The sequence below is a fragment of the Amia ocellicauda genome, chromosome 23, assembly GCF_036373705.1.
Source record: "Amia ocellicauda isolate fAmiCal2 chromosome 23, fAmiCal2.hap1, whole genome shotgun sequence".
Taxonomy (NCBI): Eukaryota; Metazoa; Chordata; class Actinopteri; order Amiiformes; family Amiidae; genus Amia; species Amia ocellicauda.
This window is the reverse complement of record NC_089872.1, coordinates 17,875,647-17,900,304: the sequence shown is the minus strand read 5'-3', so window position 1 is coordinate 17,900,304 and position 24,658 is coordinate 17,875,647. Positions and strand designations below refer to the sequence as shown.

The window sequence follows — 24,658 nt, the reverse complement described above, 5'->3', positions numbered from 1 at the left end:
GTGAGCTTCTGGGTAATGAGATTAGCATTTGAGTTTATGCTGGGGTTGTCTGCCCCTCTTAATTTGCATACCAGGAATACCTTACACTGCGTACGTCTCAGCTAGTCAGAATAACAAACGGAAGAAGGAGGAACCCCATGTTGGGCTATGTGGCTGCCCTGGAAACTTGCTGAAGGTCTACACGCAGGCGCTGGCTCTTGAGCTCTGGTCTTGGCAGGTATACGGGGCTTGGCTGGGCAGCTGGTGGGGAGCACCTCGAGGAATATCAGTAGGGGGCAGTCTTTGCTCTGGACCTGATGTTCCAAACCACTTCCTTTGGTGGGATAGTTGCAGCCCGCTTGTTGTAGGAGAGAAGACGAGATGGGATGGTCTTAAAGATGCCATGGCACCAGAGTGTTTGGAGTCAGTGGCATACGCCCATAAGAATACCGCCCCCCCATCCCCCCAATACCCCAGAGAGACAGAACTCTTATTGTTTTTATAAATAGAAAACAATTCAAATATAAGAACAAAGGCAGGTAATACCAGAGATGTCCCATCTGTGTCTGTTACAGTGCTTTATTTTGACATGTATTTCCTATTGTTGTTTTGCTTTGTTTTTCAAATACCTCACAATATACCCAGTAAGAAAACCAACGCACATGTTATAATAAATAAGATAAAAAATACATACAATATTAAAGACAGGATGCATCTCTCCTGGGGTGAACTGTCCGCAGCCGTTACCGCTCACCACCTTGTGCTGTTAAATTTTAAAGGTTTCTATACCTTCCTCCTCCCTTTTTACAACAGTATATACATTTCAAGCATCCATTCTCAATTCCAGAGAGCTTTCTTTAGCTACTTTGGCCCAAGTGTGTGTGTGTGTGTGTGTGTGTGTGTGCGGGCATCACGCACACTGGGCAGCGCAGGAGTAATCTTCACTGCCGTGTTGACTTTGACCACAAGACACGTGAGGTGGATTAGTGTGTTGTTTTTCATAATGCGAAAGGTATCCATTACCTTCAAGTGTATTATAATATGTTGAGCAAACGCTAGAATGTAGTTTAGGTGAACAGAAACGTTTCTGGCCTGGTTAAAGCAGACGCCTTGAAAAACCTGGAATAGTTTTCTCGCCTGTGGTTACACTTAATGTACATTCTATTAGCATTAACGCTGTCACAATTATGCTGTGTCTTACATTACAGCCTGCAATCTACCCACTCCGGACTTGATGCACATAATGGAATTCAGATGCTGCTGCTGAGAGTGGAATATTTAGTGAGGCTAATAGGAATGCACATAGCTTAAGCATGAAAACATTGGCGGAAATGTACTCAGACATGCTGTACTTAGAATGCCTTACCATTAGTCCCATATGAAACACTTATTAAAACATTGGCACCTTTCCACTGTTTTAATTTGCATAACTGAAGTTGTATGAGCTCATGCAGTGCACACATTGCTTAGAGGTATGGCTTTTCATTAGAGATGTTTGTTGTTTTGTTTTTCTTGCTGCCGATTTCAAAATGCCATTTACACTGGTGAAAATCTTTCCAAACGGAGCCCAAAACGTACCCATCTCATCGGGGAGTCAGAAAGGGATCCCTCCCAACCTGACATCCGTAAGATAAAAAAAAACATATATGTGAAAATATACAGCTGGCACACACTGTCGCTGTGTAATGTGGAAAGAGAACCAACAGTGTTTGAAACAAGAAAATATTTTGTGACGGAAAACAAAAGAAGGATAATTAAACTCAGGAACCAGGTAGTCGGCGGGATTATTTCAATTCCTGCATAATATTATTTAATAACAACAATAAAAAGTATGGAATTCTGTTATTGTTTTTCTAATGGAACACAAAGGTGGAACCCGTGCCAGTTTGACAGTTTGCCATTTTGAAGCTTTCACTGTGCTCTTGTTTTCTTTGTCCTCCCCCCACCCCACCATTTTTGAATGTGTATTTGACATACATGTATATTAATTTCAAGTGCGAAAACCGTTACCAGTGATAATGGGTCTGAGGCATACAAATGTCTCACTTACTGAAAGATAAGCCCTACAATAATGATTTATGTTCTCTAAATACAGTGTTTGGGAGTATAGCCAGCAGGTAATCTTATCCAGGTGCTTGACTGAAGTAGCACTGAGCTTTGTGTCTGTGTGTGTGTTATAAACTGCATTTCCAGTAAAACAAACTGGAACTTGAACCACAAGCTTTTGAAGGCCTTATAAATTAACCTACAAATGGGACGCCTCTGTGTCAAACAGTTTGATTGGTATGGAAGTGATTTCATTTTCATTTTCCTAAGTTCACAGCATAGGAATAACGGACAGATAACCACACGCGTTGCCTTAGTTCTTTATTGTGTGTTTTTCTTGGAAACCTTGTCCACTCAATCTGATGCAGGACATGCATTGTATTCTGGTGATTAGGAGAGCAGTTTTTCTCTCTCAAAAGTTCCCTGCATATGCAAATAAATACAAGAGCTTATTCTGCTTCAGATTTCATCTCTGTACCTTTAATTAGCGAGTCTATAAATGCATACGAGAGAATCACTGCAGTGTGAATCACCGCCCGTGACATTTCAGAAGCATGAGTTAATAGAACAGTGATTGATTTATTGATTTCGATCCCTTGCACACAAAAAGCTCTTGTCTCAATTCTTTGCATCCATACTGCATACGCTTTACCGTAGGCATGCTTTGTACCTGGTTCTACTCTTAGCGCATCATTGATTCTCTGTGATGATGCCTGATTAGACAGGGCACTGCACGCGCTGCAGCCCAGCTCAGTAAGGGCCTCTGGGTTCCACGCCAGACAGAAGCCTGGGTTCCAGACTACTCCATACAAACAAGTGGGACAGAAAAAAGTCTGCAGGCTTTTCCTGAAGAGCATGCACACTTTTCCCAGCGCCCCTATTTAATGGGCTCTGCAACAAACAGACATGCAATGCTTTGATCAGTAGCATTTTTATAACATGGGGCACACAGTGACAGGTTTAAGAAATAAAACTTGTAAGTGCATTTGTACTGCAGGTGTGTGAGAGAAGCAGAATGACAGAAAGCTGAAAAACGGTAAGAGGATTTTGAAACTATTCATTAGTCACAGCAATTTCCAGCTGCACAGCTTTCTCACATTCTTGAAGAAGCCCTTCTTGCCATCAGTCCTGTGGGCTTTTATATAATTAGAGAGGCTGTGATTGAAAATGGACAATCATAATAACGTCCTGGGGTGTAGGGGGATAAGGAATTTTGAAAATAGTAATCAGGTAATACATTAAAAGATCTAATATAGATATATCGTATCTATGTATGCATGCATGTATGTATAATGTGGTCAGCCCTGGAGGAGAGGGTGCATCTACATAGGCGCGGGAATGGGGTTTGAGGGGGCTGCAGTGCCCTCTGCTGGTTCTTTACGCAGTGATGAGGATCGCAATACATACGATTTTTCTAAATACATCGCTGACCAAGAGACTGGTGTGATTGGTTGAAACGGCAGGGAAAGGGGCGGGCAGAATAATACTTTATCGTGATTTGTGGAGGGAAGACCATGCGTAGCCTGTTCAGTTTAACAACAGCCAATCAGCGCCGTGGTTGCTGGAGTGAGAGAGCAAGCGCAGAGCTGGCAAAATAGAAAATGGCAGACGCAAAAAATCTGCCGTTTTCTCCAATCGTTTTACTAAAACACTACTAACTGTGAGGAGACAATCAACAACATCGACGACAACACAAATGACATCACAGAAGCAGGTGCTGAGCCTTTAGCAGAGAGCAGTTGTTGTTCTTTTTCAACGAGTGTTTTTGTTTAGTAAATGGCACATTCGGATTGGGTTGAGTGTGTAAATGGCTGCGTTTTAGCCTTCAGTGTTGTGTATTAGGGAAACGAAAGATACCTTACTTTTGTGCTGAGGTGTGATTGTTGAGTGCATGTTTGGGGTCGGCTAACCCTCTTCTCGCAGACACATTGTGCAGAAATATAATTAGGCTATTTTTTTTCTGATCGTATGTGAGCGTGATTCGTGTGCGGTTGGTGTGTGTTTATTACACGACTCCCTGCAAAATACACAAACAAACTGATGAAGCAACGGATAATTAAAAATGTCAATGACGTCATGATTGTACTGTCGGTGGGCAGCACCCCCTGGTGTCGCTGCACCCTCACAGCGGCAGTGTCCACCCCACCACGAAAACACACCTCGTCTCACCTCATGAGCTCAACAAAAAGGCAAGTGAATTCTCATAGAGGGAGTGAGATGGCGCTCAGTGGGTGTTCATAATTGAGATCATTCACACTATACTGGTATCAAACCGTATATCAGGATTTGAGTCCACCTCATTTATAGACAGTGTTATCAGTAGACAATGACTGTGTATTATATTAGCACAGGCAGACAGCATTTCACAACATTTTTTATCTAAAGATCTTCTCCTTTAGCCAAATATCTGCATTCAAATTTTAGTTAGAAGTAATGCATTCAGATTACGGCATAAACATGCAGATTAGTAACTGATAATTGTTTTAAATAATTATGTATGGGGAAAACAGGGGAGGACATTAATGCGATGGCTTAGAATGACATCAGCTTAAATAGAGCAGGTCCCAACAGGGCCAGTGACACTGTCCAGAGTTGGGAGGTCACTCCGTCATGTGATCTGTCCAGAGCCAGCTACACAGTGGCCGCAGATTGAGATGATTATATGAGAGAAATCCAGAACCGCAGCTGAGTATCTCTGCACCAAAGCAACTGCAACAAAAAAGAAATGCATATTTATGTACTAAAATGTGGAATGAAACTGGACATGAATTTCATCACCAACAAACACCCCTGCATTGCAGGCTGCAGCTCTTGGCAGTCTCACTCACATACCAATATGTGCGCTTGTGCGGTGAGATATGATTGAACGCAGAAGGCTACTGATAAGGAATGCGGTTAATGGACTCAGTGTGGAGCGTTTCTGGTAAAGAGAAAAGGGACGGAGAATCTTCCCCTGTGGACGTGTGTTGCTTGTTTCTGCTCGGCTCTGGGGCTCTCCTCACATAAGACCATAAGAACATAAGAAAGTGTCCAATCGAGAGGAGGCCATTCGACCCATCGTGCTCGTTTGGTGTCCATTAAGAACTAAGTGAACCAAGGATGCTATCTAGTCTATTTTCAAATGTTCCCAAATTTTCAGCTTCAGCCACATCGCTGGGGAGTTTGTTCAGATTGTGACGCCTCTCTGTGTGAAGAAGTGTCTCCTGTTTTCTGTCTTGAATGCCTTGAAGCCCACAGCTTGAGGATCATGGGTCTTGTCCACCATCTCGATACGATTATCCCGGCCATGAGATTCTCGTGGAGCAATAACAATAAGTGACCAGTAAGAGTAGGATGCCTACTAACTAAATGAGTAGGACTCGCGTAAGTGGTGGTTAGAATCAAACCTAGACATTGGAAAGAGATAAGCACCCCCACCTTGTACCACTTCTGCTCAATCCCTGCCCCACCACCTCTCTCCTCGCCTGCCCAGACCAAGCCCCTATTTTATACTTATTTTTGTGTGTGTGTGGTTTCTTTTGTTTCTTTATCTGACTGTGGGAAGAGGCACAGTCTCCCAGTCTCAGTGTTAGAATAAGGCACTTCAGAGTGCTGCTGACCTCTGGGCAGGTCTGTGAGTCTGATCAGAGGAGGTGCATGTGACTAGTTAAGACGCACAGAGCAGGCTGTGCGGAGGCAGCTGCGGCTCACATCATGCCGGAGCCGTGAGCAGCAGCACCAGCGCTGGCTCTGCATCGTGTGTGTTGTGAGCGTCCACAGGGCAGGACGCCGGCTCCCATCTGCACTGCAGGTTTGCATGTTGCTTCTACCTCTCTTCACTTTGGGTTTGCTGTTTTGTTGTTGATGTGTCTCTTTGCCACAGTGGTGGATAGTTGTCCCTTGTGTGTGTGTGTGTGTGCGAGAGTGAGTGTGTTTACTTGTTTGTTTTTGTTTTGCTTCTCCTGGAGTTTTTACCGTAAGATCACATGCTTGTCCCAGGCAGCCTGTTCCAGCCTGTTCTGGGCTTTAGTGTGTTTACAAATAAAGCAGTGTGATCCCACAGTCCAGTACAGTCCGGTGCCTAGTAATGTAAGGTGCCACGTATGTGCAGGAATGATTCATATATTGATATTAATATAGATATAGCACTGTGATTGTTGAATTTATTCTTCCTATTATTATTATTATTATTATTAAAGGATAGATGTTAACTGGGATATTCAGAGATCTGAGCTGATGTAATACAGGATCAAGCTTCACTGAACTGCAGAAACAGTATGTGCCAATATATCCAGGAAACATGAAGACACTGAGAGAGGGTCATTGGAAGTTTTACTCTAGAGGAGACTGTGCATCCATAGTAAGTGAAGTTTCTGTGCCTGTCACATACAGTGAATGTTTAAAGTGTAATCAGTTTTATGTGTCTTACGTGTTGCTCTAGAGTATAAGTAAGATGAATACCTCTATTCCGGTTCAATTCTTGCATACAAACAATGTTATCTTGAAAACTTACCAATTAATGGCAGATATAAAACTCTGGCACTTGTGCTCTCAGTATTTCAGGATGTGTCATGTCATAACTTCCTGGATAGCGGAAAAACTACAGAAGGACCGGATGTTTTGTCTTTGGGCACCTACTGATGTAAATGTTTTTAACAAAATATAAGCAAATATATATAAAAGCAATAATTATGATCATTATGGTCATACAATTTATTTTATTTTATTTTTGTAGGTGGCAGAGTCACCTCAGACTGGAGTGTTTATTTTAAAAGACCCTTGTTTTTACAAAAGACCAAAGAAATTGCTTCATGAAGATAGTACTGGAATAAGAAAGTTAAGATTAATACATTAATACAATACACATGGTGACATACATTACTGTGCACTAGTCTGTTCATACAAACCAGCGTAGGTGTGTGGTATGATTCAAGTGATATCACTGTGGTCAAAGTGATCCCCCCCTTTTTTAATGTGGGATTGTTTACTTGCACAATTTCCACAGTTAATCTCTTCTGTTGATGGAAAGGAGTAACAAATAACATCATCTTCACTGTTTTTCCCACAGCCGTGGACACAGAAACACTTCATGTTGTCTATGGAAACTATAATTACTATCATGGCGTAAGACCGTCAAATGCGAAAAAATTACTCAGGTTGCCGCGGCGAAGACAAATCCGATCGTTTTGTAGTTTTTCCAGGACGTTATGACACGACACTTCCTGATACACTGAGAGAGCACCCATGCCCGAGTTTGACATCCACTATTATTTGATATGCTTTAAAAGTTGCTTTTTAGTAACTTTTTAAAACGTAAAAGTGTAAACTTTTTCAACACTTACAGGATAGCAGAACAGACTACTTCTACAAGAGCATGGGATTTGTCTTCCCCAGAGCAACTCGGGTTATAATTATGTTCACTGGTAGTGTGACCGTATGGCTCTGGGTTCACTGGGACACTGAGATTTTAAAGTGGCCTTCAGACATTTACATTTTAATCAGGTGTTATTTACAACATTAACAAATTGAGTTGAATTGAGCATTAAAAATGCTAATACTGATAATTATGCCTCAACCAATCACTGCACACATTAGGGATGTAACTCTGCACTGTATTTTGTACTTTACTTATACACTCCGCATAACAGATGAGTATAAACCAAATTATTTGAGGGACTGCGATAGTTCAGCTTTAAGCACAGTATGAATTATTTTGCAAAAACTACTCTGGTGTGTTTAATTACAGAACTGTTTGCTTTGTGCAACAGTTACTGAATAAGTAGCAGGGAGAAACAGCGTGAACCTAGGAAGCTTGCTTTATGATGGTATTTCCTCTTGTTTAAACTCCTACCAGAAAACTCTAAGAATGACAGTCGTACAGACCTGAACTGTATGGATACAATGGCGAGTCGGGCAGTGCTCATGATAACTGTTGCTTGAAATGTCCACGTAGTGGTCAAGTGACTTCTGAGGATCTGCGTGCAAAGGGCTTTGGGGGCTGCAGGCACAGTTCAGCACAATATTGCACCGTTACATGCAGAAACAGCTTTGGGATTTTTTGGGGCAAAGAGTAAAACATAGCTGCATATGGAAATATATAATCTGAAATCTGGTTAGTGCTAAGCTGAGCTGAGCTCTGTGTGTGAGAAATGAGAAGGTAGAACTATGTGTTGTTTTTATACTAAGGGCAAAACAGGAGGGAGAAATGTAGGTTTGAGGTGGGCAGCGGAGAGGGGGCTGCAGCATGGTATGTTTGTGCTTAAGCAGAGCTAGTGTGCACTGCAGCAGCCCCCGGCCTCTCTCCCCCACAGCCCGGACTTTCGGCATAAATCTCATACAAACGACAGCGCTTGGGCCCTGTGTTTGAACACTGGTTGATATCTCTGTGTGGCGAGTACACACAGCCCCATTATGTACCGACCCATAGTGTGTGTGACGTTTATCCTTTACACACACTTTACCCTTTCTGCATTGATAACTGGTTGTGTAGAATAAAGATAAAGCAGTGGCATTTTAATGTAGTAATTATAAAAGTCAATATAAGGTGCATAAGGACCGGACCATCTGAGCTTTGTGTTTTTGTCTTTGAGTGATGCTCAGTTCCAAAGTGAGGACTTCTCTAGGGACATGCTACCCCCAGGTAATCCCTGGGCACCATGATGCTCAGCTCACAGCTCAACAGAAACCTTGTGGAAGTAACTGAATTACTCCAATTAATATAAATTAACGTGTCTTTGTCCAAACTTGTTAGAGATTTCCACTGAAATGTTTTGGCTGCAGGAGAAGGGGGTGAGCGCATGAGATGAAGCAGTAGGAGAGACTGCCTTTGAAATCAGTTGGCGCTCACAGTCTGTTCTGTGTCTCTTCGTGGCTGAAGCCACTAACAACATCAAGCATTGTTGTTGGTTTGTTTGTGGACTGATCATGTTCCCACTGCTCAGCTGTCTCCGCTTACATAGAGATGAACCAGTCCTGGATTGATGGCTTAGTTGACAGGGGGGATGGTGCACAATGCCAATAATCTGCTATGTCATGGTTTTCTCTGTAAGATTATCATATTATCAACTGTGGCAAAAACAACCGTAAATCAAGGCTGAACGGGATGCCTTTGCAGTTTAATCCTCTACTGTAGGTGCCTCTCTGTATTTGAATTTGACTTGGGCTTTTGTATATCAGCCCGTTGGTGATTTGTGCCCTTCCTAAACATGACTTTATTGAGCACTTTGGGATGGTTCTTGTCATCTGCATGAAATGAAAGGTGACTCGTGATGGGGCTGGTTGCCTGAGGCAGCAGTGACATGACATTGGTGATGTCAGCAGAGCCCTTGCAGGACAGATGTCTGTATGAGAAACAGCCCCGCAAAGCCCAGGGCTGAGAGTCGGGGTGCCGAGAGGAGGACGGGGTCAGGAGAACAATGCACCTCCGTCTTTCCACTGCATGTCACTTACAAAATACTGTAAAATATCGCCTTTGCACCTCAATATTCAGTAATACTATTATAATTGTAGGTGTAGGTTTATGCTACTTATACAACATGGACTGTGATTTGACAGTGTTTGTTCTGCTGAAAGGCTTTGCTGCCATGCCTTATGTAGGACAGTTAAGCACAGAGGCCAGCATATTGTTTGTTTGCATGTTTCATGTTTCGTGTACTAAACCGAGTCTGACATTACCAGCAGCAATATAATCTTGAAATCATAAACTGCTTATCGTGCATATTGGCATCAAAGCATTAAGTACAATGTAAAGCTCTTTATTTTCTCCACAACTGTTATACGGTTGCCTTAGTTTTCACGAACTAATCCTTTGAGTTTGCCTTTTTATTTTGCGAGTAGAAGCCGGCCTGTGTTTTGGTGTGATAATCCCAAGACGAGCCCTGATGACTCTAGATAGACACTGGAGTGAACTTGTCAAATTAGAAATGATTGTGGTTGAGATAAGTGCTGCGTTCGGGAGAACACTAGTTCCTTTTACTATCACGGTCCATATAATGATGTGATCGGTCACAGGGCAAGTTGGAATCGAAGGAGGTGCAGAACTCCACGTAGACATGCTTGCTTAACAGCTGCAGTGTGATTTAAACCAGTGTTAATTCATGTCCCCCCTTTAAAAAAAAAAAAAGTATCTTGGTTCAGTCTATTCCAGATGCACCGTTCCGGGATATAAGTTTCAAACAGATGCTCAGATTCCACGGGCTGCAGGCAACAGCTGGGACCTCTCCAGACGGACACACGGGGCGATAAAGGCTGAGGAATGATGAAATAATTTATCTTATAATCCCTTTTTATCGTTCACAGATTTCTGTAGGGAGGAATACAGACTTCTCACACTTTATGTAGATTCTTAGAGAAATCAAACACATACAATTTAGTGTATATAATTGTACTAGTCTGCTAGTAGCCAATGTAACAATAGTAATAATAATACAGAATCATGCTTTTTAAATTTGCATCAAATTAAAATAATGCAGTGACTGAGAGTGGTGTTGATACAGTATTTTTTCCCGTGCTAAGATTGTGTTTGTGGACAAATAATACAATTCAAATTATAACATATTTGTGACACCTTATAGCTTCAATATGCGGTTTACTTCTTGGGAAGACAAAAACTAAACAGTTTGAAGGTATTGCTTAGTGTGATGGTCATGCGATGAATAAACTGAAATTGTGTTAGAATAATAAAAAAATGCTTCTCGGTGTATATTGTATCGCCACAGGTCGGGCTGTTATGCAGTTACGGGACATTATTTTCCTGTCGCCCGTGTGTGGAGTTGTGATTAATGGGTTTGGGCAGGCAGTGGGAACACCACTTGCCCACGGGTGTGATGCCCTGAATTAGATTGGGCTGTGTTTGGCTGAAGTCGGTGGGGCTGCATAAGATTTCAACCTCCTGGACATGTATATCAATGCAAGCCTGGACTGCAGGGAACTGTGGGGTGAAAAGTTCAATCACTGCACAAGGGTGGGTGAATTGAAAATGTGTCGCTGACCAGTCAGAAAGCTGCAGGTGACAGATCTCTCACACATGCTAATGCTGTTCAAATGTTGTTTTGTGGGGAATATCTGAGACTTAATTATGTTTCACAGCAGTTCTCAGTGTCTCAGTGGCCATAACAAGGCCATCAACATTGTTCCACTTCTGTCATTCTTTAATATGATACTGGTTCAACACCACGGGCTGTGCTTTTCACATCAGTGGTCTTTTCACCAATGGATCCTTTTTAATCTGTTTTATGCCAACAGGGGACAGTGGCTTGTAAAATACAATGTAGGCAAGGCTTCAGTTACTACTACATCATCTGTGATTCAGACTTTTAACATTTAATTGCTTTCTGGAGGAACACCAATGTCACTCTCACAAAGCACCGCAGAATCAATTACAGCGTTAAGTGTGACATGGTGTCCGAACCGCAATAGGACACATTACTGGGTTATACAAAACAGCCATCACCATTAATAACCAATTGGGAGGACACATTTTCCAGCTGCTGGTTGTAATAGTTATGTTTTATATGAAAAATAATCAATTGCAAGCCTTATTCAGCTTTAAGTCCAGTGGTCATCTGACCCTCTCAAATATTTGCCAGAACAGAACCCTGTTATTCAGCCCGCGATGCTCCTGTCAGGCTAGTGCAAACAGCAAATTAAAATCCCTTCCACTTGATGTCTGTCTTTGGGGGCCGTGTACTCTGGTGCATCATCAAGGTCTTGTTGTGGTTGCTGTTTACGTAACCCAATTGCATAAGGACCCATAATTGAATTGCAGTGCCTTTCTATAGGGAATATTTTTTATATTTGAAAAAAAAACAAAGCATGACTCTTCCTTGTTTTGTTTCAATTTCAATACATGATGTATCTCTCTCTCTCTCTCTCTCTCTCATATATGTATATGTGTTAATGTAATTATAGTTACTTTGTATCATCAGATGCATCCAGGTTATGGCAGTTTAATATTTTTTTTGCCATTTAAAAAAAAATCTGATATGCACTTATTTCTTTAGTTTTTAGTTAGGTTGTTTTGACCTGCTTTTTTTATCTATTAAACTGCGTAACTGCGTTCAATAAGAATAAGAGATGTTCTAAAACTTTTGACCGGTAGCATGCGTGTGTGTGTGTGTGCGTGTATGTATGTGTGTATATATATATATATATATATATATATATATATATATATATATATATATATATATATATATGAATTCCTCTTATTTAAGATCCAGAGTTACATTTCAAACCATGACCAGAGCACTTCCTCTATCATAGTCTTCTCTTGAGAGAGGTGGAATCACACTATGACTTCCTGCTTTGTTTGTGGAGTGACTCACTTGTGCGCCGAGTTCAAGTCAGAGAGTCTCACAGCTGAAGGGCTCAGAGGCCGAGGTCCATGTTCAGCTCAGCTCCTCGAGGAAGAAAGGAGCCAGTTACTTATCGCCTGAGAGCTCAGATGGGCTACAGATGATTCCCCTCATGGTTCCCTGGGCCTGGGAGAGAGAGTTAATGGATGTTGCTAGGCTCTGATACTGAAATACGGATGCCGAAAAAGAGACATCGAACCTTCCTCACTCCTCTTAAATCCCACGTAGTTGCTGACAATGAGTTGGCTGTTCGATTTGACAGATTAACCTCTTATTCCATTCTAGACAGAAATCTTGCCACCTAGATGATGCAGCTAGGGGTAAGAGAATAGGGGAGACCAGTGATGTAAGAGATCAGTAAGAAAGCAAAATGGCAGGTCTATGAATTCTAGTCTTCCCCCGAGACCATCCCATTTCCGTGTTCCTGATTAATAAATAGGTAGATAATTACATGGATAGATAGAGATAAATATACATGTTCAATGGGACTACTTTGGATTTGAAGTTTTGCAGAAAGGTTTTATATGTCTGAACGTTTCAGTTTGTACTGATGCCAGTGAGTTGAAATCAAATCTGGGTCATCATATCCCAAGACGGACACAGTCTGGAAAGCAAAAACAGTCTGGGCTCTGTTAGCTTGGCAGCAGAGACACCAATCTATTACAGAACTGACTGGGAGTTCGTTTAAACCCATGGACACCCTGAGATGCAGTATGTGGAATGAATGGGGTTTTAAATGCATTAACATCATAATCTTGTGAAAAAGATACTAACATGGTTGTGCATAATGTTCAATGGTGTGAGATGGTACAGTATAATAAACCAAACCTATTAAATATTCCTGGGGGGAATTGACACCGATTCACACATTCCAGGACTGGGTTTTCAACTTGCTTTTCTTGTAAGAGACTTCTGTACCTCCTTTGTGGTTTCACCAGGAAGTGAAACTCTAAGCTAGGATCTGATACACCAGTCAGATCTTTATGTCATTTAATTCAACAAAAATATATCTTCAAGTATGTCCTACATGATACCTTCAGTGAAAGTCCTTGCTTATTGCAAAAACAAATGACTATGCCAGAAGCCTTGGCAATAATATATCTGATTGTTTTCTTCCATAGTAGCCTTGAACCATGACTGGCGACAACTCCAATTCTCATTGGTAGGGTCACTGACTTAATTCACAAAATACATTACACAAAACACTAGCCAAATTTAATAATACTGATAATCACAATCACAAAGATTAACATGAGCTGATATCACATTCAGAGCCCAATGCTTTCATTATTCTGTGTTAGTATTCCATACTAGTATAAACATGTAACTATTAATTTATTTTGAATTAAAAAGGAGCCAAGCTATTTACACAAGAACATTCATACCATTACTGAGAGACTTGCCACCAAAGCCATGCATTTGAACAATAAAGTGGCTTTCCCCCAGAGCATTGCATATGGTGGGTTTATCTGGGTTAAACCATTCTTCATCGCTGGGCAGAGGGTTTTTGTCGGTTGTTTTCCATGCATTCTGAAACCTACCAGTAGTCACCTTTTTGCACGCACCACAGCTGAGGGTAGTTTTCTGTTTCCCCATTACAGGGTGTTCTTGAGAAGCTCTCCTTCGTGTCATTAATCTCCCCCCATGAGGAGATGTGTTCTTCCGCTCGAAAAAAATGAACCAGTCTCTTTGACAGTCACTTGAAGACCATGGGATCATCAACTCTGGGGAAAGCAGCCACACTGGACAAGCTGTTGGAGGCCTGCATAGGGGCATTCGGTGAGTGTAGCCGCTGGCCGCCCCAAAAAAACCCTTTGAGTCCACCCAGTTTGGGTTTAGAACCTAAGACCACAATTATTCCACAGTGATCTGATGTCTAAATGAACCTTTTCTTCCATACAATCAAGAAATACATTAATTACGTGTGATTATGTATCTTTAAAACACAGAATTTTGTTTGCTTCATTGAGAGCATTAAGGTCAGTTTGTGTGTATCCTACGTCAGAACTTACGGCATATTGTGTTTCCCTGCAGACGACAACGGGGAGTTGGAAAGTAATCATTTACCACGTGTCATGCTGTTAATGCATCGCTGGTATGTCACTTCCACTGAACTGGCTGGGAAACTGCTGTTGATATATCCTTCAAAGTGCTATCAATTGATGCGTCCGTTGATTGATTGCTTCTATATCCACCATACCCACGACCATACCATTCTCTCTACTATAACCTATATTTATAACTGTAATAACTGTCAAACCACATAACACTGCCCCAGTGTTCACAGTGCCTGCATTAAAGAGGGACGATGGGAGGTTAACATATCTGGGAACCATGTCAGAACGAAACAACTGCTGATGAGCACAAATAGCCCGGGCAAAACTTCCGTATAACCTTCTCCCTATTCTGTTTCCTCAAACGGCAAAACCTGTCAGGTGCTGAATTCCTCAAATGGCTGTGTATCAGTTTCTGTTGCCCATCAGGAATGCAGAAGCCCTGTCCCAGCCTCATCCTGTTCTCTGGGGAATAAAAGCTCTCACCAGGAACAGGCCTCGCATGTGACTGAACACAAAGACACTATTATACTATTACACTGTACTTGTCTTACAGAAAGAAAAGGGAAAGATAAAGAAAAACCAACACTCCTCTATTTTGCATTTCTTCTTCCCCCAGAATATATCCATATATCCAACTCCTGTCCGTGAAGACCGTACCCCTTGGGATCCCTATCTGGCTGCTTTTATTTATGCAAAGTGCATTGTTGGTAAATTTGCTACACATATTTAAACTTTGAAACAACAATTACATTTTCTTAACATTTTAAACGTACCGGGACTGTGAAGGTGAAGACTGCCAGACGACAAGACTCAAGATTTGCTACTTCATGAGGTAAGCTCCTTGTATGCTCTTTGTGTGAATTCAGATATGATACATCTCACTGGCTTTTTGTTAATTATAGTAAATGTGGAGAGGCTATCTCTGGTGCCATACTAAAAATCAGGTGCTATGGGAACAATGTAATCGAAGGGGCCCTGGGCTGCTTGGAGAAACTGAAGGCAAATCCAAGGTGGATCTTTTCATGTCCGTTTTAGTTTACTTATCGGGTGAAAGAAATGTGTGATTCAGTTGTCTCATGACCTGCGATTTACACAGTAGAAACCACAGGCATCTCTTAGCTTTCATTCCATGTAAGAAGGCATTCTTCTTTCTCTGTGCTGACTACATACGCAATTATGTAAATCAGTTTTGGCAGCTATACCTCCAAGGTAATTTGGCCCTCGACACTTTAATCATAATAGAACTGAAAATAGCACCACTGTTAGCCTCCCCCTCCAAACCTCCACCCCACCGTCCTCGACATAACCAGCTCTGTGTGGCTGTGAACAAGTCCAGGAGGTAAACTAAATATTCTGCTTCTGCGGAGTGTCTGACCGCCCCATTGGTGTCCCTCCTGACCCAGGTACTGGATAGTGGAGTTCCCCGCAGAGTTTAACCTTGACCTGGGCCTGATCCGGCTGACCGAGGAGTTCCGGGATGTGGCCGCCCAGCTGGGCTGTGACGAGCACTTCAAACTCATCGACATCTCCACCATGTAAGAGGCCTGCCCGCCGCGCCCCCACACACTGTCCTGCTTTGTGCTTCAGTGCCCAAGGGGGGAGTTGAGAAACACAAATAAGGATTTAAATAGTTTTGCGCTCCCATTACTGCGTTACGCTTTAGGAATGTGGCCATATGATCTGATGATGAGCCAAGTTCCCACATTGTATCAGATGACAAAGCCATTTGGTAAAGGAAGAGTGATTTACCTGTTCATTTTCTCTTGAGTTCAGAAGTGGTTGATTAAAATATGTTTGTATGGGGGCTTTGAAACGGCACATCTGGTAAGATCTGGTGTGGGTGTTTCTGATGCTGGTTTATCTCAACAGACGTGTTATATTTCTCTCAGACTTTCCACAGATGAGCTTATTGGGTTAAGTAAGGGTTATGTAAAGGGATTTCTCATTTTGTGTGAACATTTGTTTAAAACAAATATTTCCAACGGATAATAATTGTCAGTTGCCCTCGCAGTAAAGTACTATTTGGTGATAATCAACCACTAGCTGATCTGCAGAGGTCCACTGTGTGACCCTGTGGACTTCTGAGCTTTCGCCTCAATGCCATCAAATCTGAAAGCAAGATACTTGTCGAGGGTGCTCCCGTTATTTAAAGAGGAGATTGTGCGAGAACAACAACAACAGTTTGGGAATGCAAAGTAAGAGGCAAACAGTGCTCTCCTACATAACGCCACAAAACCCCCTTGTTGTTGCAGCCCGTCATATGACTGGATGCGGAGGGTGACTCAGAGGAAAAAGCAGTCCAAGAAAGGAAAGGCATCACTTCTCTTCGACCACTTGGAGCCCATGGAGCTGGCTGAGCACCTCACCTTCCTGGAGTACAAGTCTTTCAGGAGGATTTCGGTAAGACCCTACAGAGTAATAATCTCTCATGTGGTCACAGTGCGGCTTGTTTCCTTATCTTTATAGTCCCAGTTGAGCACTCTAACATGCATTATTTTGAATGAATTATATTCCATTCCCCTGACTTACTACTTGCAGCACTGACTGCGTTGCTTTCCCATTTTGCTCTCAACCTACAGTGTCGAGATGACATTTAGCCAGAGTTACAGTTTCACATTGGTTGACTTATCGAGATATCTTTAGTAGGGCTTGATTTCACTCCACTAGGCTGGGCAGGAGAGCTCTGTATGGGCTGTAATAATGCCATCTCCCTGTCTGGCCGCAGTTCACTGACTACCAGAGCTATGTGACCCATGGCTGCCTGGTGGACAACCCCACCCTGGAGCGCTCCATCGCACTCTTCAACGGCGTGTCCCAATGGGTGCAGCTGATGGTGCTGAGCAAGCTGACGGCCCAGCACCGTGCCGAGGTCATCACCAAGTTCATCAATGTGGCGCAGGTACCAGGCCCGGCATAGGAGCCTTCAAACACATTATTTTATACTTTTCACTGTGGTAAATGACAGGACAAGTTAGTTTATGGATGGAGGGTAAGGGGAACTACAATCAAAAGTGAAACCAAAGCATTTGAATTAATCTTATTGTATCTGTACGGCACTGTGCTACGTCTTCAATACAAATACGTCCACAATTAAAAGGTACATTTTACTTATTTCTGCACCTTTCTTAATAGATTGATAAAGGATATGTTAATTGGGTCCTCGGTTTCAGTAGGAGGCTGATATCCATAAGAATAGAGCAGGCAGCTCTCTCACAGAGTATTGTTTAAGACCGACTGTCAGTTGAGCAGTTTATTCACATTTGTAGCACTTTCTTAAATAAAGCTGTATTCTGAATCCATTTCTTCTGATCTAAAATATATTTATTTCCCCAGAAACATTGCGAAAATATTTTATCATTGTATTTGTTTAATACACATATTTTACAAGTGAGCATATAATTCACAAACAGATTCATGATGGATAAAATAAAAGCCCGATAGCATGGCTGAGCTACTCTCAAACGCAGGTTTGATCCAGACGTGTGGTACTGTCTCGTGCCACGGCGCTGGGGCTCAGTAACGCAGGCCACGGTCTTGACTCTCCATGTTGCGCTGATTCTCCCGCAGAACCTCCTGCACCTGCAGAACTTCAACACCCTGATGGCCGTGGTGGGCGGACTGAGCCACAGCTCCATCTCCCGGCTGAAGGAGACGCACTCACACCTCTCGCCCGAGGTCACAAAGGTGAGCATGCCAGGCCGATGCAAGATAAATATTATTCTTTCTCTTTTCAATCCGACACATCCTATCCCTGCTCTTCCTCCCCACTTACCCTTATTAGAGATTCGTTTTTTATGTTTATAATTTATAGGCTATATAGACTATTAATGCTAGTAGGTGTATTTTATTCCCTTGGATAGACTAATTTATTTTCCACACATGTGCTGCTTCCTCTGTTTAAAAACCACACCGTAGTTCATATGGACATTTTGCATTGTCTCCTGTTGGCATCTTCTTATGATTAATGATTGAATCTGTTATGAGTGGATTTTCTTCACAGTTGCCATTGTTCTGTTCATGCAAAGATGCGGATGAATCTTCTGTCATATATATACATATATCACTTTTCATGTGCTGTGTGCGCCCCGTCATGCGTAGCAAGTCTTGTGCCGAACAGCATCCTTGAAACGTTAGTAGTTTTATAGTTCTGGAAAGAAGGAAGGATGAACAGACTGAGGCCTTCAGAGTTTTGTGCATCATGCGGGTTATTTTCGGAAGGTCGTTGTGATCGTGTTGTTCAGGGATTTTATGAAGAGCTCTGCAATAAGTCCCATTTAGTCACTGTTACTTTCTCGTATTATTTTCTTTCTTTCTTTCTTTCTTTCTTTCTTTCTTTCTTTCTTTCTTCCTTCTATTTATTTTCCGTCACAGATTTGGGATGAGATGACAGAGCTGGTCTCCTCCAATGGCAACTACTGTAACTACCGGAAAGCGTTTGCCGAATGTGACGGCTTCAAGATCCCCATTCTGGGGGTTCACTTGAAGGACTTGATAGCTGTGCACGTGGTCTTCCCCGACTGGGTGGACGAGAACAAAGTGAACATTGTGAAAATGCAGCAGCTCTACGGCACCTTCAGCGAGCTGGTGTCGCTACAGAGCGCCACGGCACAAGTTGAACCCAACATGGACCTAATCTACCTGCTGACAGTAAGCCATTTCATCTGGAACTTTGTAACGATTTTTTACCTTTTAAGCCACCATCATAAGCTTATATTGTAATCCAGCGAGGCATTCGTATTCATAAACGGTACAAAAATACATACTGACTGATTAGGAAGGTCTATTTGTCATAACTGAAAGGCCCTGCAGTCCTCACGCACACACCTGCCCAGGGATGTTTTCTTCTACCTCTGATTAAGGTTAACTGCACAAGTGCTAATTATATTCGTAAAGCAATGTCAGACGTTATTAACAGAGGCCACTTTCAAGCGTACGTGGTTTTCCATCCCAATCCACGGTCTCGCCATTAGTCCTGAATTTTTTTTATGATGCTGCTTCTGTCATGGCTTTGAAACAACAACCACTGCTGCAGAGAGAGCAATTCTACAGTGCATTTAATCTCCTTAGCTTTCTCTAGATCTCTATTACACTGAAGACGAGATTTACGAGCTCTCCTTGCTCCGTGAGCCCCGCAACCCCAAATCCCTGGTGAGTGTCTCCGTCCAGGTAGAGTGAACCTGGGATGGTCATGGCTCATCATTACTGAGAATTGAACTTGTTGCAGGTTACTATAAATGACAGCTGAAAACAAACAAACATTTGGAAAGCATCAATCTTTTGTTTTTGGTTTTATGTAATAATAAATCTTATACATCTCTGTTTTCTTGTTGTTGCTCTTTACCACATTCTCTGTAACTCCTGAAACCTAAACAACCTAAATTCCCACTGTTAAGAAGGGGAATGGCTGGCATATCTTTGAAAGTGCCGACAGGGCAAAGAACATGCACAGCCAGTTTGTGTTTAGATGCTCCCTGAATCATTTGGGCTTTCTTAAACGCTGTCCATGTTTCACCTCGCCCCTGCAGCCGACCTCTCCCACCACGCCAAACAAGCCTGTGGCCCCACTGGACTGGGCATCAGGGGTGACCACCAAGCCTGACCCTACTGTTATCAACAAGCACATCAGGAAAGTCGTGGATGTAAGCAGCACTTCGTTGTCCATTGTGGGAAGGACTGAAACTTAAAAAGATTAATTATGTGGATCTCTTGAAAAGGGCAACCAAAACATGACTATGATTATTTGCTTGGTCTCTCATGCTTTTTTAAAACTAGACTGTCAGATGTTCCAGCTGCAATATGCTTGACAATTTAGCGTATTTTTTTAAGTACAGTAAATCTTTTAATTGTTTTGTCAGCAGCCAACTGAAGATCTATACAATTCACCATATTAATAAGTAACAAAGTATGCCAACAAATATGACAACAAAGTCTCCATGACTCATGAGCTGGCGTTTATTTATTCTCTTCCGTTTCTCTTACACTGACTTTTCTTTTCTTTTGGGAAGTCTGTATTTAGGAACTATGACCATGACCACGATGGCTATATCTCTCAAGAGGATTTCGAAAGCATTGCTGCCAATTTCCCCTTCCTGGACTCCTTCTGTGTGCTGGACAAGGATCAGTGAGTGTCCACTGTCTCTTAATTAAAATAATTGCTGTTAAAAAAAACATGTGCAGCGCAGCCGGGAAGAGAGGCATGTCACAAGAAAGCTGTTATGTGAGAAGACATATTCTGTGTGTCATATGTCCTCGGGCAAGACAAATAATATGTTTTAAAATAATCTGTTTAGTCCTATTTCTAGTCCTAGTCCTGTTTAGTCATATTTCCAAGGCTCTTTTGTACTGAAGATGGTTTTGAAACACAAATACGCGTACACAGGGCGGGGACAGGAAAGTAGATAATGCAGGGAATAATGCACATTTAACTCCACACTGAAGGAGGGATTACACAGAAAGTTGCTGTCAAATTTACAGTATAATTGTGAGCCAGAGATTTATCACTATTCATCAACTATTCAACCTAAATTCCCACAGGTTACGAAGGGGAATGGTTGGCATATTTTTGAAAGCGCCTACAGGGCCAAGAACATTCAGAGCTAGTTTGTGTTTAGAAGCTCCCTAAATCACTTGAGCTCATTTGCCTTGCATTATTTATAAATAGGAAATCTACATTTTTTTTTTTACTATTATTTCCAATAGTTTTCTCCGTATTATTGAGGTTTAAAATCCTGCTGTAAGGAGGTGGTGAAGTTTAGACAAGCTGTGTCCTTTACACCCACAATAATCTCAGTGTCCTGTGGCTGGGGGGGCTGTGCTGGTAACTGGAGTGTTCAAATTGTATTTTAGTTACTTAAATTGTTTCGTGACTCAGGAAATATGTCTTGTAGCTCCAGGTTTAATATTAATACCATTACGGCCTATGATTTTAGTGCATTTCTCTATTGTTTTGTCCGTTGGATTTAAGATGCTCATCAAGATGTAATTGCTGCGAACTTGTATTCCCATCGTGTTACTTCCAATGAGTTGATCCACAGCAATTCTCCCCTCCACCTTACGGGCACAATGTGCATCACGGAAATCCTTTTAGGCTACATTGTTTCCAGCTGTTACTTTGCTCCCAGAGATCGTTAAGAACATAAACATGACGTTTATGACTTTTTAAATGAGAAAATGTATGGAAACAAAACAGGTAACAAAAGAGCATTCTGCGTTCTTCTATCCCATGTGTGGCCATTACTGAGGAGTGACGGCACGAACCTCCATTTCCACAGGGACGGTCTGATCAGCAAAGATGAGATGATCGCCTACTTCTTGAGGGCCAACTCTCTGCTGCAGTATAAGATGGGTCCCGGCTTCGTTCACAACTTCCAGGAGATGACGTATCTCAAACCCACCTTCTGTGAGCACTGCGCCGGATTTGTACGTACTGCGGCCTTTGTAACGCTATCAGACTCCGCAACAGTGCCGTGCGCGCCTGTTGACACTGGGAAGAGTTCGTAATTGTCAGTTGGTTGATGTTGTGGAGTTCTCAAATGTCTTGGAATAGCGACGTAGATGTTAACAGTGAGGGTAATAACGTGTTCATAGCACAGTCACATTTTCTAACCTATATACAGACTCATCTCAGATGCTTTTGGTTGACGTAGTATTGTGTGGCCATCACCAGAAATGCTTCTTTAACAGCATCAATCTATACATAGCGTCCATTCAGCTTCATCTGAACTCAGGGCCAGAGCAGGAATTGGGGGCAACACTCGGGCGAGTTACGGGCAGAGAGGGGCTTTAAGTGTGATGCGGGCCGTTCCCCTAGCGGCGCTGCCCCTGCCCGCCCGTGCTCAGGAAGGGTGTTGAGAGGAGCTGTATCCTGTTTACGCTGCAGCAGCCCCAACTGTTTCCGCCTGCATGACATCACTTTCCTTCCGGTTTTCCTTACTACTATTCTGTGACATTCTTTTGTCTTTTCCTCCCTCACCCCCCTACCACCCCTCTCTCTCTCTCTCTCTCTCTCTCTCTTGCAGCTCTGGGGTATAATCAAGCAAGGATATAAATGCAAAGGTAAGAGTCTGCGCCTTAGTAACTGTTCCCACAAGGAGAGAGAGAGAGATAGAGGGGGTTCCAGAATAGCCCAGCATATTCTAGAATGAATTGGAATAAACAATCCCTTATCCCCTGCAGTAATCTCTGCAAGCTATGCATTTCATGGAAGTGTACTGTGCATTTGATCAATGTGCTCTGTATTAGGTATCTGTATTTGCTATTAATAACATAAGAATTAACAGATACGCTCTGTAGGAGGCACTGCTAGTATCTTTTTGTGCTTGTTCCAAAACACACCCAAAGTAAATTGTTCACACCCAGCCTGATTAATCATGCTGAACAGAAAGTGTTTATTTTTCTTCTTCTCATGTAGGACTATGCAATTGTGTTAGGTGCTGCTGCTTCATAAATAAAAGTCTCACATAGGCCCAATAAATTCCTGTAGGAGATCATAATTTGATAAGTCAGTTTATACATTCCTAATACGTGATGATTCAAACAGATGATTACTCCTTACTCTGCACACACTATGCTATGCTGACCAGATTGCCTAGGCCGTTCATCACAGTTCGGTTATAGCCACAGGAATGTGGCAGGGAGGGGTGGCCCAGAATTATCACTGCCTCCACTGGAGTCTGCACTGAAGTGTTTTATGGTGTTAATAAATCCGACAAATTAGAGAAAACTGACCTTATAATTGCACTTCGGTTGTAATTAGGCAAATGGAGCGGACATGCTTTTTTTGTCAGCAGATCAAAGGTGGGGCTGAGATCACTGAGCTGTGTGTTGATGGTGAAAACAAACATGACATAAGATCGGGCCAAATCAGGCTGGTCGGCAGAGAAGCTGAATAAATACACCAGAGAGCTGAGCCATCTGCTGAAGGGCTCCTTACACTGCGGGAATAAAGACAACCCTGTGTTTCTGGTGCCTGAAAAGCTCTGGTTAAACCGTGTCTGAGCTGCTAAATCTCCTGCTTTAAATTAAACCCACTGCGATATTAGGGTTTTATTTAAAAACAATGCCCTGTAATGAAGAATTCAAAAGGAAATGGAGTATATTTGAGCGATCTGTCATCTGAAAATGTTGATCCTGGTTCTTCATTTGCTTAATTGACACCTGTTATTACTCACTTAAATTATCTCTCCTTTAGAACTTCATTGCATAACCTCTCAAACCTGCTAGCTGGGCACAATATGAATAGCTCATGACAAAGACAGTTGCAGAGACACGTGTTTCACCCTGTGTGTGTCTGTGTTGTAGACTGCGGGGTGAACTGCCACAAGCAGTGCAAGGAGCTGCTGGTGTTGGCGTGCAGGAAGTTGCCCCGGGCCCCCTCCCTTGGCAGCGTGTCCACCGGCTCCTGCAGCCACAGCTCCCTGCCCAGTAGCCCAGCGCTGCCGTGTGCGGGTGAGACACAGCCTCCCGTGCACATACACTCTCATTCTGCTCTCGTTTTTACATCTTTTTTTTTTTTTTAAGTGTTAGTATACATAAGTACTGTATATATCCATATTCCAGCTTATGTGAATATGCTAAATGCAAGTAAAAGTAAAAAAAGAACTCTTTTGCTCTTTGGAAAAATTAATCTTCTCTGTCAGTCTGTATCATTATTAATGCATTTAGAAGACACCTTTTTGTGCAAACCTCTACAGCTTCTGTCTACAACCTCACCATCACTCTTGTATCACTGTATTATAATACAATCTTGCCGGATTGGATCAGTTCTATTCTGCGCAGCCATCGTTGTACTGTGAGGTACATGCAGCTCAGCCCAAGCACTCAGTGATTTGCCCCGTCCTCTCTCAGCCCAGGACGAGGTGTTTGAGTTCCCCCGCGTGATGCCCAGCAGCCAGAACCTGGAGGGCCAGTCCATCACGCTGATGACCGGCACGGCCCGGAAGATCTCCGTGCGCCTCCAGCGAGCCACCACCAGCCAGGCCACCCAGACCGAGCCGCTGTGGCACGAGCACAGCTGGGGGGCAGGCGACGGGGGCTCCCACACCTTCCCCAAGATGAGATACAAGCTGCACAGCAAGAGCTCCAAGAGCAAGGGTTTCGCCCGCTGGGAGAACGACAAGCCGGGGCCACAGGCCAGAGTCGACTCCCAGGAGCAGACGGATGACGGTGGCCGAGGGCTGGAGCACAACGGCCTGGGAGCTGATGAGGAAAAGCAGGACTCCTCCGAGGTACCGGGGGTGGTGG

The 24,658-nt window shown here is 42.7% G+C and overlaps 1 protein-coding gene across 4 annotated transcripts in view; it reads left to right on the top strand.

Annotated features, from left to right (window-relative positions):
* Positions 1–24,658, top strand: part of rasgrp3 (RAS guanyl releasing protein 3 (calcium and DAG-regulated)) — a 37,907-nt gene that overhangs the window by 9,026 nt on the left and 4,223 nt on the right. For 3 of the 4 annotated variants that reach the window (XM_066696813.1, XM_066696809.1, XM_066696810.1), the window contains exons 2-16: positions 13,961–14,138; positions 14,394–14,496; positions 15,186–15,248; positions 15,820–15,951; positions 16,669–16,816; positions 17,142–17,315; positions 17,984–18,100; positions 18,788–19,063; positions 19,484–19,564; positions 19,942–20,055; positions 20,422–20,537; positions 21,688–21,835; positions 22,435–22,471; positions 23,717–23,863; positions 24,263–24,642. In XM_066696813.1, coding sequence (XP_066552910.1) covers positions 14,069–14,138; positions 14,394–14,496; positions 15,186–15,248; positions 15,820–15,951; positions 16,669–16,816; positions 17,142–17,315; positions 17,984–18,100; positions 18,788–19,063; positions 19,484–19,564; positions 19,942–20,055; positions 20,422–20,537; positions 21,688–21,835; positions 22,435–22,471; positions 23,717–23,863; positions 24,263–24,642 — 2,106 coding nt within the window. In that variant the 5' untranslated portion in view covers positions 13,961–14,068. Of the gene's footprint in view, positions 1–5,637; positions 5,816–13,960; positions 14,139–14,393; positions 14,497–15,185; positions 15,249–15,819; positions 15,952–16,668; positions 16,817–17,141; positions 17,316–17,983; positions 18,101–18,787; positions 19,064–19,483; positions 19,565–19,941; positions 20,056–20,421; positions 20,538–21,687; positions 21,836–22,434; positions 22,472–23,716; positions 23,864–24,262; positions 24,643–24,658 lie in introns of those variants that run through there. The other variant, XM_066696812.1, reaches the window with a different exon arrangement.